The sequence below is a fragment of the Ostrea edulis genome, chromosome 6 (assembly GCF_947568905.1).
Source record: "Ostrea edulis chromosome 6, xbOstEdul1.1, whole genome shotgun sequence".
Classification (NCBI taxonomy): domain Eukaryota; kingdom Metazoa; phylum Mollusca; class Bivalvia; order Ostreida; family Ostreidae; genus Ostrea; species Ostrea edulis.
Genome location: NC_079169.1, coordinates 4,446,299 through 4,466,689, shown reverse-complemented (window position 1 = coordinate 4,466,689; position 20,391 = coordinate 4,446,299). Strand labels below are relative to the sequence as shown.

General features: G+C 35.6%; 1 protein-coding gene across 2 annotated transcripts in view; it reads right to left on the bottom strand.

The window, feature by feature from the left end:
• Positions 1-19,802, bottom strand: part of LOC125645676 (structural maintenance of chromosomes flexible hinge domain-containing protein 1-like) — a 68,024-nt gene extending 48,222 nt beyond the window's left edge. The window contains exons 1-9 of one of the 2 annotated variants that reach the window (XM_048871431.2): positions 19,567-19,802; positions 13,399-13,474; positions 11,910-12,068; positions 11,185-11,267; positions 9,462-9,598; positions 8,208-8,340; positions 7,098-7,217; positions 5,125-5,288; positions 2,747-2,846 (exon numbers count right to left, since the gene is read on the bottom strand). In XM_048871431.2, the coding sequence (XP_048727388.2) occupies positions 2,747-2,846; positions 5,125-5,288; positions 7,098-7,217; positions 8,208-8,340; positions 9,462-9,598; positions 11,185-11,267; positions 11,910-12,068; positions 13,399-13,474; positions 19,567-19,725 (1,131 nt within the window). In that variant the 5' untranslated portion in view covers positions 19,726-19,802. Of the gene's footprint in view, positions 1-2,746; positions 2,847-5,124; positions 5,289-6,833; positions 6,851-7,097; positions 7,218-8,207; positions 8,341-9,461; positions 9,599-11,184; positions 11,268-11,909; positions 12,069-13,398; positions 13,475-19,566 lie in introns of those variants that run through there. The other variant, XM_056141319.1, reaches the window with a different exon arrangement.
• Between the last annotated feature and the right edge of the window lie 589 nt (positions 19,803-20,391).

Genomic DNA, 20,391 nt, shown 5'->3' with positions numbered 1-20,391 from the left:
TTTGACAAATTCTTCACAGATGATTCGTTTCCTATCAGGACGTTCGTCATCCAATATAAAGTCTATCATGAGAAAATCGTCTATGCCATTTATACACTAAAGCAAAACTCAACTTTTGACATATTCTCTGCTTCTTCTAGCATTTTAACAATTTCTATTGGAGATTTCCAGAGGGCGACACAAAATTTTATGGCCTTACTCTGCTACATAATTTCCTGAAATGTCATGTTTTTTACCTCCACAAATCAGAACTACCTGCCTTTTTTAATCGATTTCCATTAAACACCTCCACATATTACGTCTAAACTTTGCTTATGAAATGATGCAATAATTCTCTACTTGAACATACATGTATATATTTTATTCTGCTTTATTGCCAGTTTTGAGAGATTTGACAATTAACATTATACAATGCATTTTTGTAAATTATACAGATTAATTTGCCTTCATGCCAGATTAATCTCATTTAATTGACGGAAGAACTGTTTTCCAATGTTAGCCGATCTAAAAATCGAACAAATTAATCAAAACCAAAGCCATCATAGTACGAGTTAAAGTGCAGATAGCACTTCCTTTTCCGTCCCAGACATGAGCAGATTAGCACTGAAACATAGCAGATGCTCTCTAAGAATTTTCCCACCCACCACTCCCCTTATTACAGTAATCTGCTGTCAGTTTTTTGTTTTTCCAGACATGGAACAAGCACCAACCAAAGGACTGGACGATAGTCAAACCACGAAGAAAGAAGGAGCCAATCCAAGCTGCAGTATTTTGGACTGTTAAACTAAAATCAGAGACAGTGCTGGTTTTTAAGAATTTTATTAAGATTTATATAGTACTGCCTTCTTAGCATAAATACAGCAAAACTCTTGTCGCATTGTATTAAATGGGGGGCGGGTCCGTAGGGATGGATGGGAGGGTTGTGGGCATATCTGGTTCGTTGTTTCCCTGCCCAGCCATTATGCATAGTGGTGGGCGCAATGTTGGGTAGACAGGTTGTCTACAGATGTATGCCATGTAGAGCATGTTATCAAGTAAAAAATGTTGGGTAGACAGGTTGTCTACAAATGTATGCCATGTAAGGCAAAGTTTTCGATTGGGGTCATAGCAAAGCCTGCAGGCTTGGGGCCCTCTCCACCTCTCATAACAGGGGGGGGGGAGACTTAGTACTGGAGTACTTGGGTAGAGAAGTACTACTAACCAGAAGCAATCACCGGGAAACAGGGTATACAGATGTGCTCTCAACCATCTCGGACCCAAATGTCTAGTACCTAAATTTGGGATCCTTGGCACCTGCGCCCAACGCAGGGCCACTGGTTTTGCCCGGTACTTATTAGTCGGTATACCAGCTATCCCTTCTGGACCCAGTTTTTTATTGTATATCCCACAATGTGGCCGTTTCAATGCCAATTCCCTAATGTCCATCACAGTTCGGAACATACGTTGTACCCCTTTTGATTAGTCTTTAATAAACATAATAAACTAGTCTATAATACTCTTGTTGTCTAGTTGGCATCAGGAATGGTAATGGGTATGTGAATATCACCAAATGCAAGGAATCTTATGTTTGTAAGCATTCCTACCTGACTGTTCAATTAATAAGATTTTACCATGCGCCGTGATCTATTTTTCTGTTTTAATTTTTGAAATATTTTCTAAAATATCGTAACATATCTGTATTTTCTTCAATATAATTAAAATCATTTATTGTCTCATTATGTATCCCAGTTTTTGGATGCAATATGACATTCAGAAAAAGTTATGGCAAAATTCTACATTTTAGAAAAAACTGACCCTCGTATCTACATTGACATCATATTTACATGTAGTTTAATTTACAGGGGAAGGTTATTCGACCTGTCACTACATGGAACTACTGTACTGAAGATACATAATGCAAGGTATCTAGTGATGGGCAATCGGGAAAAAACAATTAATCGGATGCACCTTTTCAATTGATTAATCGGAAAATAATCGAATTTTATTCATTTCAAATTTCTGGCATAAATATATTAAATTTACTTTATTTTTTACCCTAAATATTAAGTTAATTAGAATAAATCATAAGATTGATTGTATCTTGTTTAACGTCTCTCTCGGGAATTTTTCATTCATATGGAGACGTCTGGAATCATTAGTTAATAATCCCAAAATTTCGATTTCGTTTTCTCGGGATAGGGATATCTCTCTCGACTTTTGTTGTTGTTCTTATGGGATCCGGTATAGAACAGAGCCTCAATACCCCTTGCTTGTTGTAAGAGGCAAAATCCGAGGCCCCGGGCCATGTCACATGCAGCAGGTGTGGCTCGATAAAGATCCCTCCCTGCTCAAAGACTGTAAGCGCCGAGCATAGGCCTAAATTTTGCAGCCCTTCGACGGCAATGGTGATGTCTCCATGGGTGAAAGACTCTCAAGAGAGACATTAAAACACTATTCAATTTTATCGGATGATTCAACTCCGTCAGCCATTTTGGATTTTAGTTAAGACGCGGCAGGAATATTCGTATTATAAAAAAAAAAAAAACGAAGTCGACGATTTTCGATTTTCAAAATGGCAATCGATTATTCACATCATTTCAGTTATAGCAATCGACAATCGAAAGTTGGCGATAATCGGTACATCACTAAAGGTAACACTATAAGTTTTGAGATTTACCCTAATGTTGATATTGTTGAAGGGAGTATAAGTCTTGAGATTTACCCTGATGTTGATATTCTTTAAGGAAGTATAAATTTTGAGATTTACCCTGATGTTGATATTCTTGAAAGGCGTGTTCGAACGATGTTCTTCATCGTCTTCATCACGATTCCCTTCTGGCCCATGAATGTAGTAGTGGTAAATGTGTCTGAAAAATGAAAACTGGATAATACATACATATAAGAAGGATTAAAAAACAAATTTTTTTTTGGCAAACATTATCCAAAATTTATATGTAAATACAGAGATTTCTTAAAATAAAGAATCTAAAAATCATAGTTTAAAACTGTAAAATTCCCCACAATTTTACAAAACCCTTGCAGAGCAAGGTTATCCTTCAAATGTGAAGTTTACCTAATACAGTTATGACCAAAATTTCAAGTTCATGAATCAAAGACTCTTTATCTTGCAAAACTTGAAAGTTAAATGTAAATATATGACCAAGGCTATGAAGTTGTGTGGTTGGACAGATTGTAAACAATGCAGTCCTCATACTTCTTCTCAAAGGTACACTGTATTAAACTAATAGTAATGTCTGTGCATATTTCCAATAGGTGTACCTTGCAAAATATACAGTACTTAAACATACATGTACACATTGTATACTGGGTCTGAAATCAATACTGTAGAAGCGTGGATCACAAGTTTCATATACAGCCCAGTCAGCAGAGTACCTCTTTCAATGGGACGCACATGATAATGAAATTCTAGAATTAAAATCCAATTGTGAACATTATTTTGAGTTTATCAAGAGGATCAGTTATGATTGTTTTGCTTGATTGTTTTGCTGTTTTCTGCCACACTCAACAATTTTCAGCTATCTGGTGACGCCCAGTTTTTATTGGTGGACAAGAGAACCCAGATACAATGTACCTGGGAAGAGACCACCGACCTTCCGAAAGTAAACTGGGAAACTTTCTCACTCAGCAGCGAGCAGGATTCAAACCCGCGCCGACAGAGGTGAGAGGCCGTGTGATTTTGAGCGTGATGCTTTAACCACATAGACACAGAGGCCCCTCTAAAAATCAAAAAATGTTGAAATGCATTATACAATTACGACATCACAATTAAACCTCAACCCTCTATTATGATGCCAAAAATTAAATCATGTCACATGGCTTGTTTTGCAATAGATTATAAAAAGGAAAACATTCAATGTAAATATTGAGTAATAATTTTAATTGGACCCAAAAACAAATTATGTAAGAAAACAAGAGGCCCATGGGCCACATCACTCACCTGAGTCACCTACCTTGGCCCATATCTGAAGACTTTCCATATATATTTGCATGTAAAACCTTAGTCCCTATTGTGGCCCCAACCTACTCCTGAAGGCCATGATTTTTACAAACTTGAATCTGCACTATGTCAGAAAGCTTTCATGTAAATGTCAACTTCTTTGGCCCAATAATTCTTGAGAAGAAGATTTTTAAAGATTTTCCCTATATAATTCTATGTAAAACTTTGATCCCCTGTTGTGGCCCCAACCTACCTCTCAGGGCCATGATTTGAACAAACTTGAATCTGCAGTATGTAAGGAAGCTTTCCTGTAAATGTCAGTTCCTCTGGCCCTGTGGTTCTTAAGAAGATTTTTAAGTGACTCTACCCTTATTTTGTATTTTTGTGATTACCTCACCTTTGAAGGGAGCATGGCCCTTCATTTGAACAAACTTGAAAGCCCTTCACCCAAGGATGCTTTATGCCAAGTTTGGTTGAAATTGACCCAGTGGTTCTGGAGAAGAAGATGAAAATGTGAAAAGTTTACAATGATGACGCCTGCGCCGATGCTGACAACGGACAAATTTGATCAGAAAAGCTCACTTGAGCCTTCGGCTCAGGTGAGCTAAAAAAGAGGAAAACACCAAGATGTGTTTGTGAAACACTGTGCACCTGATCATGTGTTTGTGAAACACTGTGCACCTGATCAAGTGTTTGTGAAACGCTGTGCACCTGATCATGTGTTTGTGAAACGCTGTGCACCTGATCATGTGTTTGTGAAACGCTGTGCACCTGATCATCACCACATTCAAGAGTCGTACTTTGCTTTAACCTAATGACCTTGGCTTTATCAGACACATACCTTCAACCTTTCACTCACCCAAGTATGAAGTTTATATCTCATCTAGTTTAAATGTTATGACCTACTTCAAAACAGTGGACAAAGAAACAAAAACAATCAAAGTACTAAAAGTACTGAGAAGAAACCAAAAACAAAAAGAGACAGGTAAAAGGTATGCACCTTTATTTTCTGGGGCATAAATAAAGAAACACGTTCTCAGAGAGAAACAAAGCTGAATACCAGTTGAGAGCTACTTTATGAACTCATGGTTCTGAAGAAGTTCAAATTATGGATCGAAATACTGCATGTACAGTACATGTGACGAAAAAACTTTGTTTGGCTTGATAGGACATTAAAAAAATCTTACGCAAGCTGTCTTGTCCAGTCGGTGAGACGTTGTCTGAGATAGGTGACATGACTCGTGCTGATTCCTCCGATCTCCACCACAGTAAAACTTTCCTTGTTCTTCTCCTCATTGATGATGCTACGCAGCACTTCATTTTCTGACGGTATGTGAGATGCATCCCCTACCTACAGTAAAATGGATGAAGTTTGATTTAATACATCATGCATTAAACTTACAATGCTCTCTGCTGCTAGATGTCATGTAACGTGAAGTGGATTTTAAAACTGCAAAACTCCATGTCTGATTAATAAGCATTTTAGATATATATGACAAGGAAATATACATAAGACTAAGGATAAATACAAGAGGATTTACAATGATAAAAGAGTAATAGACTTTACCCAAGTATTGTAACTGAAACTAGAGCTGTTCTTATATCACTAACATCTCCACAGGATGGACTCAAAATATGGTATACTTCACCCTTTCTTTCAATGACCTTGGTTAAAGGTCAAGACACAACATCTAATCTTAAGCAACTGCAATCTTTGTGAAAAGTATGAAAATTTGATGAATTTCAATTGAATAGATATCATCGGCACTTTCTTTTACAAGTGACCTTCACTTTCGCAAGATGACCTTGAATTAGGATCATGACACACATAATCTGTTGTTTTCAATCAATCTTTGGTGTCAAATTTGAATTTTTGATGTCTTTCAATTACAGTTATGGACTTTTTTAAACTTCTGACCTTGACTTTTGCCAGACAGTCTTATTTCAGGGTCATAGGCAATGTTTGTGCTAAGCATATGCTTCTTATGTCTTCCCATCACAAGCCTGCGACCCAGATAGGAATTCAAAACTTGTTTTTACAAGTGACATTCACCACATGACCTTGATCAACATATAATCCAGTCATCAGCAAGGTTTGTGTCCAGTATGCGAGTTTAATGAATCAAAGTCAAGGCTTAGACCAAAAAAAATTTCCCAGTGACCTTTGCCAAATGATCTAAGGTCTGTGTCACAACATACTTTCAGTTTAGACAAACTTCATGAATTTTACTCTAATTGTTAAGTACCTAGTGAAAAGATGGCAAATCAATCAATTCGGCAGAACAACACTTAGTACATCAGTAACACTGTACGACACGCTACCTTTCTGTTTCTGTTGTAACCACACTAAATATATCAGTAAAACTGTATGACACACTAACTTTCTGTTTCTGATGTAACCACACAACCACACTACATATATCAGTAACACTGTACGACACACTGCCTTTCTGTTTCTGATGTAACCACACAACCACACTACATATATCAGTAAAACTACAACACACTACCTTTCTGTTTCTGTTGTAACCACACAACCACACTAAATATATCAGTAACACTGTACGACACACTGCCTTTCTGTTTCTGATGTAACCACACAACCACACTAAATATATCAGTAACACTGTACGACACACTGCCTTTCTGTTTCTGATGTAACCACACAACCACACTACATATATCAGTAAAACTACAACACACTACCTTTCTGTTTCTGTTGTAACCACACTAAATATATCAGTAACACTGTACGACACACTGCCTTTCTGTTTCTGATGTAACCACACAACCACACTAAATATATCAGTAACACTGTACGACATGCTACCTTTCTGTTTCTGATGTAACCACACAACCACACTAAATATATCAGTAACACTGTACGACAGACTACCTTTCTGTTCCTGATGTAACCACACAACCACACTACATATATCAGTAAAACTGTACGACACACTACCTTTCTGTTTCTGATGTAACCACACAACCACACTAAATATATCAGTAACACTGTACGGCAGACTACCTTTCTGTTCCTGATGTAACCACACAACCACACTAAATATATCAGTAACACTGTACGACACACTGCCTTTCTGTTTCTGATGTAACCACACAACCACACTAAATATATCAGTAAAACTGTATGACAGACTACCTTTCTGTTCCTGATGTAACCACTGTACACAGACTCCTTGTTGATTTCTCTCTGTTTGAACTCCTCTTTAGACATTGTCAGTTCGTGAACATCCTGGGCTTCCTTGGGCTTTGTTATCATCTATAAAACATGTTTTAATTACACTACATGCTAAGTGTATGTCATCAATCAAAATATCAACAATTTACAATGTGAACTTAATTTTGATGTCAACATTTACAAAAGTCATAGAGTAAATTAAAAAATCATACAATGTATTTCACACCTGAAATCAATCATTCTCAAATTTCTAATGAAACTTTTTATATACATGCAAGTGTGATGACAAACATGTTAAAATGAAACTGTTGCCACAACTTTCCTGAAAGAACACGATACAAGCATCATACTGTGGAAAAACTTGTGGGGTCAATGTTCGTGGGTAAGCAAAACTTAGTTGGTTCGTGCAATAAAAGCAATATCTATACCTTTAATCTGTGGTATGTAAACAAGGACTAAAGTCTTTTAGTGTTTACAAACCACAATGAAATGTTAATTTTGTAATTTTAAAGCATTTTAATTTTGCACAGTCGAAAATTTAACTTTCAAATGACACATTTTACCTAAAAAATACTTGAAATGTGATAGATAAAAAATACTTAGATTGATATCCATTTCTTTAGAGAACTTCTTAGCCAATAACATATCACGAACTTTGTTTACAAAACAAATAAAAAAACTCTCTGCAATGAACTTCTGTCATAAATGTATAATCTTAAAATTTATTTTGTTAAACATTTTAAACACATGAACATTTTAAACACATTAGACAATTAAATTTTGATCATTAAAAGCGAAAACAAAATTTGGGGGGAAATTATGAATCAGACCCTAAAAGAAAAACAAAAACTCATTTTATATGGAATGAAAATTATACATTTCATTGGTTTGTAATAATATGAGCCATATCTGTTCATGTATTATCAGGACCCTCTAAAGGCAATACTTTCCTGGGGGATATTAAAGTGAAACACATGTACAGTACAAGCAGATCATTACGACCATCTCATATCTGAACAACAGCCATAAAGAATAGTGACTCACTGACCGAAATTTTGATCAATGCCATACCCTTGTGGAATGTCCTATAAAGAATACAGCCTGCTTCCCTCCGACTCCAAAGTAGGAGATATCGCTGTTCAGACAGAGGGGGGCCTGTTTCTGTTCCACCAGTTCATCATCATCTTCTCCCTCAACGAAACTCCTGTCAATCAATCATTAATTACAAAATTCATCCTGTCAATCACTCATTAATTCCTAAATTCATCCTGTCAATCATTTTATCATTAAAAGTAATCAACACTCATTAATTCATTCCTACTCCCAAATTCCATTATTGACTAACTCTACTTTACAGAAAAAATTGACACTTTTCTGTGCACAGGTATGTACACTGTACCTACACGGTTATATCATTACTGTAAGTGGTTATTTACATGATTGTGGGGAAAATTTACACTAATTGCATGGTCATGTAATAAGAGCGTAAATTTCCCTTACGCATATAATTATAAATATTTGATATAAAATATATTCAGTTACTGTGTACTTCCCCCCTACACGTAATGTTGGAAGTAGAAAAACGTGTACTTAACCCCAAGAGTAAAAAACCACTGTACAGATATATATAGGAGATTAATTTGGCTGTTACGGTTTGAGCTATATTTTGCACATCAGATAGAATCATAAGGCTCAAGGTATCAAAATCATTCTCAGTTTTGCTGCAGTAAGCCCACCCAACCTTTCAACAATTTGAATCAGTACAATTCTCATAAATATATGAACTCTGTTGAGTACTTTGTGTTGAAAAATATTTAATAAAACTTTTCTATGGTGGAATGAGATGAATGGAATAAAGAACTTCAAATTATTCGATGTACAATAATGTATATAAATGTATGTATGATCAAAATTATGTTGCATTCGTGCATGTCAGATTATTCTATTTAATGTGTTTAAGTTTTATCACATAACATTTCACGGTCGGTTGAACTGGTTAATTAGATCATATCAAAACCTACCTTCAAAAGACAGGCTTGCATACAGACTAGAACTCATAAAATTTTGGAAGGAAATTATGCAGGAGAACAGGCAGACAGCATACAGACTACAGAGAACTTAAAATGCCAAGTGAGCTCATTAAATACATTATGTGTTTACATAAATCACGAAAGTAACCACTTCGCATTACTGTGTGACTTTGGGGAAATTGACGAGAGATTCGCTGTATGAATGCTCTCATTTTCCAATGCGCTGGTTACAGCCTTGAATTAACATATTAACATGTATATATCTACAGGTGCCCTTTCTTATCTCAATGCTTACACTTTTCCTCGTTTGTCTTTGCGTTTGAATTTTGAGAGTCGATAAATGGCCCAGTTGTTCAACTGTCTTGGCGTCATGCCTCTTCCATTATCAATCAAAAATATAGCATGGTTTGATGGCTTTCCATCATCGAAATGCTGCAAGAATAAAAAACATACAACAAATGTATAATGCTGATAACCTGTTAATTCAAACAGTTCATTAAAAAAGTGCATACAGATACAGTGGAACCCCGTTATTACGTTCCCCCTTTATTTCGTTAGTCCGCATATTACGTTGGAATTTCAAAGCACAAAACCATTTCTTAACAAAACCTATATAAAATAGACCTCGTTATTACGTTGTCCTAAGATGTCGGGACTCAGTATTACTTTGTAAAAATTCCGACAAAAACGTAATAAACCCCTAATTATTCAATGGTGATTCTCAAAATAATAAGCCATTCACACCTTGGCTGCCCCAGGCAGTCACCATATAAATTTCCTGGTCTGTTAGGGGATTAAAGACGCTTGACTGATCACGCTTTGATAGATCTAGTGACATCAATAAGGTGAATACCCTGTATCGAAGCCAGTGATAAGCAATTAAATGATGGTTATTTAGAAATTGTACTCAATAAAATTTTCTTCATTTTTCATATTTTGATGATCAAACAAAAAATAATTTCTCAACCATATGCATGTTTAGCATCGTGTGATTGCTTTCGATATTAAAACTCTATTTACGGACAGCATGTAGGACAACATTTATCGTATCACAGTTGAAACAGCTTGGATAACGGCTTGGGCATAGTTAGGTGAGAAAAGGTAGTGTTCAATTAAAACAATTGTCAGTTATTTTGACATAATAGTTTGGGTGTTGCTAGATTTCATCCATAAATACGTCGATCAAACTGACCAGTGTTATCGGCTGATTCGTGCAAGGCATTTAGGTCAGTGAACATTTTAAAATCCCTTGATATCTTTTTTGATGTGCACGTGATTTTAGTGCCATCATTTAGTGTTATAAATGTGATCTTAATGTCAGTGCATCATTTTTTAAAAAGTGGATTGCGTTTGTTCTCTGTGTTTATCGTTGGTGAAAAAAGTGTCCAAGTGTTGGATATCGCGTGTGTTTTGTGTCGTCGTTTTGTTGGGATTTATTGTGTTTTGTATCGTGTAGTAGAGATACATTTTTTGTATAACTTAAGAAAAACGATGTTTTGTTATTTTTGTTTTATGTACAAATGTTGAATACAAACCGAAACGAGTTATTGAGAGAAATTTGTATGAACACATTATGTTAAAGTTGAACAAAATGGCGGAAACGAAAGCAGATCTACAATGCTTATCAAAGCATCCTTATTTATCCTACACAAGAAATAAAGAAAAGGGATGAAAACATGAAGAATTATGGACATTTAAGATAAGATGTAAATAAATCAAGTGTCATAGTCTTTAAAACAAAGACAGTAGAGATATGTTCACACACACACCTTCACGGAGTATCAACGGAAGATATAAAGTTTCCAAATGATATTTTTAATGGATTTCACTGGGAACGTTTATTACGTTGTCCCTGCTATTGCGTTATTTTATCGTGACAAGTTGGAAAACGTAATAACGGGGTTCCACTGTATAATAATATATTTCATTTTTCACAGAATTGTATGTTTAAAGCTTTTGTATTTCTCAACAAATACCTTCATTTTCTAATTAAATAAATGCAATATCCAATCACTAACCAACAATATGTCGATGTTCCGGGGTCCAACATTGTCTGCGGTTGCTGACAGTGCATTGTCAATTAATTCAGCAAAAGCATAGGCTACAAATTAAGTCAAGATTAAAATTCAACATATGCAACAGTTTCTTAATATCTATAACAATTTCAATATAACCTGTATATGTAAAGTGAACAGAAACTAAAATCAACTTTAAGAAAATAAGAAGCCCATGACTCACATCACATAATTGCATTTTTTTATATAAAAATGGAAAACCTTATTGTAGCCCTTATCATTGTTGACAAGATTAAATCTACACTTGATGAGGATATTTGCATATAAGTTTGACAAAGTGTACCCTTGTGGCTCATAAGAAAAAGATTAAAGAAAATATATTCCTACATAAAATTTCAACTCTCTCGTGGTCCTGTCCAGGTGCTAGAGGTCATGGCTTGAACAAAGTTCATTATTCATAAACTAATTCCGCAAGCATTAATGAAAGTTTCAGCTATTCTGTTGTAGAAAATTCATATCATACACTGTATGATATAAACTTACACACAGCCATACAGACACTGTACAAAAGTTGTTCAGTAAAGCTCACTTGAGTATTTGGCTCAGTGAACTAAAAAGAAATTAATAAAAAAATTTCAAAGCATCTCTTTTTTCTACATTATAATCAATCCTGTACACAATATCAAAACATTGCTTTACACACACATTCTACTTTATCTGATACTTACACAGTGGATTTTGGCCCTCCGAGGCATAGTACTCATACAGTCCCCCTTTCACAATTGTGTCATAATGTGGCACAAAGCTAACTCTTTCATCAGCTGGTGCACAGAGTTCTTGATTGATTTTTTTCAGGACATAAAGTGTGTCCCCATTATCGATGTCATCTGCAAAAAAAGAGCACAAGGTCAACACTCTAGAAAGGTCAGTAAATTCCCTTACAAGGTGACTAAGGTTAAAATACATATCCCCTTCCATCTGAAACAAGAGGTCCATGGACCATATGGCTCACCTGATTTACCTTGTACCTGCCTTGTTCACCAGTTCTGATTTTTAAAAGAAATTTTTATCAATCTTTATTCCCATGAAATTTTCTTATTTCATATTGTGGTCCCAACCTTTAAAGCAAAAATTGGGGAAAATACCGGCTTTTTAACATTGGGAATGGGGCCTTATTTCAACCCCCTACAGAGCCTTCAAAAACTCTGGAGACTGACCAATAAACACCAAAATATGTTCAGTATATTAATGCAAAATGTCTTGAAAAATAACAAATCAAATGTTAAAATACAGCCACCTCATTTTGATATCTATATCAGACAATTCATTCTAAATTCTCATGTGCCATGGATCTGGAATGACATTATGTTAAACATATCATGTGATAAACTGATTGCTGTATTGTTAAACCTTTGAATATCAGATAAAAAATGTGGCTGAAATCTTAATCATGTATGCAAAGGTGAACTCAGAAATGTGCATACATAAAACCAAACATGCAAGATGAAATATCTCTGCTTTAAAAATGTTAATTCTGGGGTAAGGACAAATGCCTCTTAAATTTTCTCAAGGTTTTGCATTTTTATCAAAATTACACATTGCACAACAATTTTGAACAGCGGAAGATGCCCTCTGATATTATTCTTTACAATGGGCTCCCTGGATTGGAAAGTAATACAAAAAATAATCACTGCATAATTTTTACAAGTTGATGACCTCATATCAGTCAATCATGTCTTGAATTCTATAATCATAATAAATGTAATAATAATATGCACGATTCAGAAACAGTAATCATATAGTACATGTAGTTCAAATGGCACACAAATCAAAAAAAACAATCCATATATTATTACAATGTAATATAATCTAACTTTAATTGCTTCTAGTTTAAGAATTTCTAACTAGCACCTATCTTTATCCTACATCAGGTAAGCTTATGATGCTTAAATAAATTATCAGACTTCATCGACAGCTTCAATCACTCACCCCAAGTTTCATAATCTCCTAAATCATCAGACCTCATCGACAGCTTCGATCACTTACCCCAAGTTTCACCATCTCGTAAATTACCAGACTTCATCGACAGCTTCGATCTCTTATCCCAAGTTTCATCAACTCGTAAATTACCAGACTTCATCGGCAGCTTCGATGACTTACCCCAAGTTTCATCAGCTCGTAAATCATCAGACTTTTTCGACAGCTTCGATCACTTACCCCAAGTTTCATCATCTCGAATTTCCTCTCGGTTTGTGGTTGCAATGACAAAGTCCTTTTTCTTGATCTGCAAGGCCTACAAGTTTAACATTGCAGAAATTAACATTTGCAATGGAACCAATCTAATTAAAATTAGCTGTTTTGAATCTGCTACCACTTCTCATCTGGAACAATTTAAAATCCAATGTTCAGGAATAATTTAAGTGACAGTTAATTTTTTACTTTTTTTTAATACAATCTTTATATTTTTCACTACATGTATATCCTGTGGGGGTCTGGGTTAGAATAGGTCCTCAGTACCCCTTGCTTGTTGAAAGAGGCAACTAAATGGGGAGGTCCTTCAGATAACACTGCAAAAACTGAGGCCCTTGTCGCGATAAAAATTCCCCCTGCTCAGAGGACGTAATCACCAAGCATAGGCCTAAATTTTGCAATAGTTCACCAGCAATGGTGACATCTCCATGAGAAAGATATTCTCGAGCAGGACATTAAACAATATGCAAGCAATCATTCAATCACTACATATATGTATTACAATCTTTGCATTTTTGATTATTGTGTTGGGTACTTTATAGTCTAAAAAATCCCCTAAAATGTTAAATTCTCAACTAAAAACTCCACAAGCACTGAATCATATAAGCAACTATTTTAAAATAAAACATTTGATTATATATTATTAATAAGCTTTATGTGATGTGAAGCATCAAATGAGACTAGACAAAAGAACATAATGGCACTTTAAAAACAAGAGCTATGCAAGATGGGGCATATCCCCTCGCAATGAATGCCTACAAGCTTTTTCTATGTAGTCTCATAGTGACCTTGATCCTGTGATACCAAAATCAATAGGGTTCCTCCTCTCTTGTTAACAAAGCTACATGTGAAATATCAAATCAATCAGACAAAAAAATGTGGCCTGTCTACACGCTCCGAATTACACCCACACATGAACGTCCCTGTAACTATATTCCCTCTCGCAATGAATTGTGAAGGGACAATTCCGTAAAACATTTACTGAATTTTTGCTGTCCCACTATGACACTTTAAGGAAAGTTGATTTCATGGGACAAACTGTGTTCCAGCAGGACACGATAAGTATGAGATAGAGATTTGAACCAAAGTCCCTTAATCCCTTACCAGGTGCTCTAAAAAAAGAGCTATCTAAAAGCAGATCTATCTGCAGGGCTCCCGGTGCTCATCACCTTTGTGATTATGATTTTTGTTGTTGAAAAAATTGTGACCGAAATTTGGATAATCAGACAATGAAATTTCACAATAAATATTTCGAAATCAAGACATCATCTCGAATTTCAGTTTTTTGCAACATCCTCAAGTGGTTTTACCTATGGCCATGCAGAATGTAGATACCCTGTCATTTAGGGAACATTAGGCCTAGGGCATCTTGTTTATTTAACAGTTTACACAATACAAGGGGTTGATCCACAATATTCATGTAAGTGTGAATAAGGTGAAATTTGTACATGTGATTACATACATCAAAAGCTACCTGTGGCCGTGGTATGAAAGCACATAAGCTAATTAAATGGACGACGTATCATCCACCCCACCCCCCAAAAATCAAAATTATTAATTTCTTGGTTTATCAGAGTATAAATATGGATTGAGGTCTATTTAGTACTTCTGATGTACTGTCATAAGTAAAGATTATGATATTGAGACTGTTTAATTTAAGTCAATTAACTTTCATACAATATTGAAACTCCCAATTAACTTGAAATTTTCCTACTTTAACATTTTGATTGATTTTTTTTCTACTCTAGAAATTAATATTTGTTCCTTGCCTAACTACCCTACCTGTTTTTATGGGGGGGGGGGGGGGGTTCCGACTGGGAACAGGAATAAATTTTTGCTGGCCTTAGACTAAATGAACATTATATGGTCTCAACTTTCCCATCAGTAATAGTATTTAAAAATATCAAACAGAATGCAGGGCTTGAAGCCAGGGTTGGCAAAAAAGTGGTCAATATGAGTATTGACCGGGCCGGTGGTCAATACTGGTTAAAACCGGTCAATACTGGTTGATTGAAAATTGTTTGGTCATTATAGTCTGTGTTGAAGTTGAAGCTAACTTTTTATGTCACCAGTCCAGCAGGACTGATGGGGTATAATTTCAACCAGTCCACAGAAAAATTTACCAGTCCAACAGAGTTTTCCAGAAATTATTATACATATTTCGTTAATGTTATTAAAATAAAATTTAACTCAATATGCCATTGCCTCAGACAATATTGTAACACTTAAATGTGGGATTTATATTTACGAATCAGATTCGTCTGATATCTACAGATCGAAGCATGCCAAATGTGTGTATAAAATTTCATAAGAATATTTTCCAAAATGATGCTTTAGGAAATTAACCAGTAGCATCAGACTGACGGGCATATGCTAATTTCGAGCCCTGGAATGTTATTACATATTATGATGTAAATAATGGAGAAAATTATGTCTTTTTTTCTTTTTGAACAAATATTTTGACGGTCCACCCAAGATCTAGAAAGTCCACCTAGAGTTGAAAGCAGCGCTCGAAATTAACATATGCCCGTCAGTCTGTGACTGGTTAAAAGTCTGGCGGACTGACGGACATTTGTTTTAGTCAGTCTGATGGGACTCAGGGCTCGCGCTGCCCATCGCATTTGTCGCATTTTGCGATTTTTCAGAAAAAAATGCGACAGAAATTCCGGAAATGCGACACGGACATTTCGTATTTTAGTATTCGCGCGCCATTTTGAATTTCAGCTGTTGGCATCCAAACAGCCTCAGGGCTGTTTTACCTGTGCAGAATGTGGATACCCTGTCGCATGGGAACAATAAGACTTAGGGGCGTCTTGTTTATTTAGCAGTTTACACAAAACAAAGGGTTGATCCTCTATGTGCAGGTAGGTGTGAATGAAATGAACTTTGCGCGTGCCGGGCAGTTGCCTACAGTATACATATCGTAAATATAGAGATACCCGAGTCATTACTGGGGAGCTACCTGTTTTGTACTAGATGGAATAAAAAGCGTGTGATTGTGCACACAAGCTAGTCAATGGAAGATACTTCCGTGTTAATAAAAATATATAAAATTTAATTTGTCGGTTCATCACAGTACAAAAGCGATTTCATCTAGAAAGGTAAACTAGAATGTTCAGCTATATTTTCTAATCCATTTGACGTTAGTATAGTGTATAAATAGAGGAATGTTGGGAAATTGCATTATTCTTTAGGTCTTTAGTTTGATCTATTTAGAAAATGGCCATGAGGAAATGCAAAACAGTAGGTTCTTCTGAAATTGCTATCCTGTCATCTTTTGACTTCACATCATCTTAAGCCATTTAGAATTTGTTTCAGACTTCATGAAGTCGCTTCTCCTCTACATGATGAGATTCACCGAAGGACCACTTTGTCATTCTGGATTTCAAGATGAAAACAGGATTCTTCAGTGAAAATGTGATGTGAAACTATGATCATGTGTTATGTATTACAGTAATTAATTTTCAGTAACTTTGTCATCAGTGACTTTTTCTAGACTGCAAATTTAATGAGTAATATGTCATTTACACTACTAAAATGATTAATAAACATTTAGAAACTCATTTCTTGTCTTTATTTAATATAGCCAGTTTATATGCTATGAAATACTCCTATTTTTTTTCTGGTATGAAATAGAATTGAGTCAACTTAGCCAAAAACAATATTTAGAAATAAAACCATGATTGTGCTGCAATGTCATCAGACTGACTAAAAAGCAATCTGCTGAAATACAATCGATTTTCACAATATCCTAATAATTATAGTGATTTGTGATAAAAGCTAAACAAAGCTATGTTGTATACATTGTGTAAGAATAATCAGAGATATGATATGTTGTATATGCCTCTTGAATAATATACATGAAATATAGATCTACAGTAAACGTGTATGAATCGATGCACGCGCGCCAGGTTGCGACACAAAATTTTGGTCCAGTGTGAGCCCTGGGACTGGTTAATTTTCTAAAGCATCAATTTGGAAAATATACTTATGAAATCTTATACACATATTTGGCATGCTTTATCAGACGAACCCGATCAGTAAACATAAGTGAACATTACAATATTGTCTGAGGCATATTGAGTTAAATTTCATTTTCATAACATAAATGAAATGTTAAATTATTTCTGGAAAACTCTGTTGGACTGGTAAATTGTCTGTTGAAATTATACCCCAGGGTTCGAAATTAACTCATGTCCGTAAGTCCGAGACTAGTAAAAAACGTGTCGGACTAGTGAATTCTCTATAGCACTAGTCCGTACGGACTAGTGAAAATCCGGAAATCAATCTTGAATATGGTAAAGATTTTTAGCAAGATTTGTCCGAGTCTCTTAGATGTTTGAACTTATGGTCGATTAATTACCTGCATGGTTAAGTGTTTGCGTGACTATGACATCCTGAGCTTCCAAACACATGGAGTGCATTCGAGACCGCCGTTCTTCGAACGTGCACAAATTGTCAAATTCCTGCCAATTCCGAACGCCGAGTACACATCACGAGAACTTATTCTAGCTGCAAGAATTGCAGGTAGTGTGGTCTGAGAACATGCATGTTTGTGCGCACATGTTCTCGTCATTCGCGACTCTAACACAGTAGTTCATAACACTATAGCTCATGACTTGTCAATCGAGTGAATTTTATTGACTTTATTGATAAAATTTCAAACTCCTGTGGCTCTAAGATCTGAGCACCAAAACAACAGGAATGTCGATCTCGAGCGCACTTATGGATGTTTATAATAGGATTAAGTCGGATGTTAATATTGTATGCTTCTGAAGATCTTGAATGCGAAATAAAATATGGTGGTCTCTTTCTTCTGTACGTGTCAGAAATTAAATTGATTGCAACTGTGATGTGTTTGGTTTCATTAAATACTGTTGAATAAAATGAAGATCATCTAATATGATGTACTGGACGGACTAGTGAAATGTTTTGCGGACTAGTGAACATCAACAGTGACTAGTCCGTACGGACTAGTGCTTGAAAAAGTTAATTTCGAACCCTGTACCCCATCAGTCCGGCTGAACTGGTGACATAACACGTTAGCTTCAAGCCCTGGAAAGGTGGTGGTACTTCAGTCCACCACTAAAAAAAAAGTTAGTGTCAAACCCAGCTAAAGTAGTGAGATCCCTACTACTACTCTAATCATAATTTAATGAATATTGTTTTTACCATGTATATATAATTTAAATAATCAATAAATTTATAGACACTCTTTGTTTGGCTTTATCGGTTATTGACGTTAATATTGGCAATGAAATGCTCATTAATTATGGGTATGAAATACAATGGAGTAAACGTGGTGGCCAAAAACAATTATAGAAGATACACTTGCTGCCATGTTATGGACTACTGACTGACAATACATCTCACTAAATGCAAATTTTATAATGATAATGGTGATGCATGATAAAAGCAAAACAAAATAAGTTGTATATAATATGATGTAGGAATAATATATCAAATATACAGCAAACAATTTGAGTCGATGTACAAGGTTGTGACAAAATTTTAGTCCAGTGTCAGCTCTGACCTGACCAATGGTGATCAAACCCAGCTGGCCACCACATTCTTTCCTCCACGAATGTGTTCACCCTTGAAGACACACACCAGGATTTTTAACTGTCAGTTTAAGAGATTGGTTAAAGTAAAATTTGTAATATCAATATGAAGGGAGAAAATGCAACAGACCAGATCAGGATTTCAGATTTCAACCCAGGGCCCTGTGAATGTTTATAGTCAGGTATTATCTGGCTGTGTAGGAAATAAAACCCAACTGATGCATACATAACTGCAAATTAATTTACTTTGTTTTAATGAATGCTAGATGTTCTATTGAAAAGTTATATCAAAATGAAATGGTGCCCGGTCAACGGGGGGGGGGGGGGGGGGGGGGGGGAGGTTACAAGCTGTAGCAGTTGCACACATAGCATTTTCTATAGGGGGGAGCATAACCTCTTTAAAAAAATAATTGATATTTACGTAGTAAATAATTTCTTGCTCATGATCTGAACAATGTGTCATTCGCAGAAATTTCTGCATGTTAAGAGCAACCAATGAATCCCGAGCGTGCCTATCTGCATGCATGCAGGATGGCTTCATTTGTAAACATTGCTGTTTTCTATTCAAACTTACCTCTCTTACTCTTTCCTTAAAATCGTCAAAGCTAAAGAGACCACCAGTAGGTATTTTAACATCAGGTGCATCTTTATCGCGCCTGTCAAAAACATATACAAACGCATCATCTTCTTCCATTGGGGCATCTACCTCCATTCTTCGCTTGGTCGACGCCATATTTGATTAAACGCGGGTTTTGGTTCCAAACAATGTAGAGGAATTTCGTCCCCTCATTGTTTGGTACTCCCAAGAATTTGTAAGCAAGTTATTTCTAATAAAATAAAAAGATGTTCTTAAAGAATTGTAATGTTCAGTAATATTTTTCTTTACTTTTGAAAAAAATATCAATGAATACAATCCAATTTGGGATGATTTTAATTTTAATTCTGTATAGTTTCATACATGTTCACTGAATTGTATAGACACCGGAATAGCGTGTTTACCTATCCTAGCGGCATACTATAATCAAGGGCGAGCACTCTGTAATTAGAAAGTCCACTCCATGCAGGCAGAAAAGATGACAGTCAAAGTGCACGTTGAATATTGGTAAGATTTTGTGTTATTTTCTAAAACATGTAACAGTTCATGAAAAAAATAACGCCTGTGATATGTTTTTCATAAAATTATGATAAACTATTTTTAGCCAAGGCATTTTTTTGTATAATAAACGCAATCATGGGGAGTAGCCTATGTATTATATGTATAGGCCTAGCTACATCATGTAGCGACAGACGCCAGTGCGCGTGACATATTAGACATAGAATGTCATGTTATTCATTTATCCGAGGTTGGAGGCAGATCCACCCCACCCCCTGTTTTTAGACTCTGGATTCGGTGTATTAG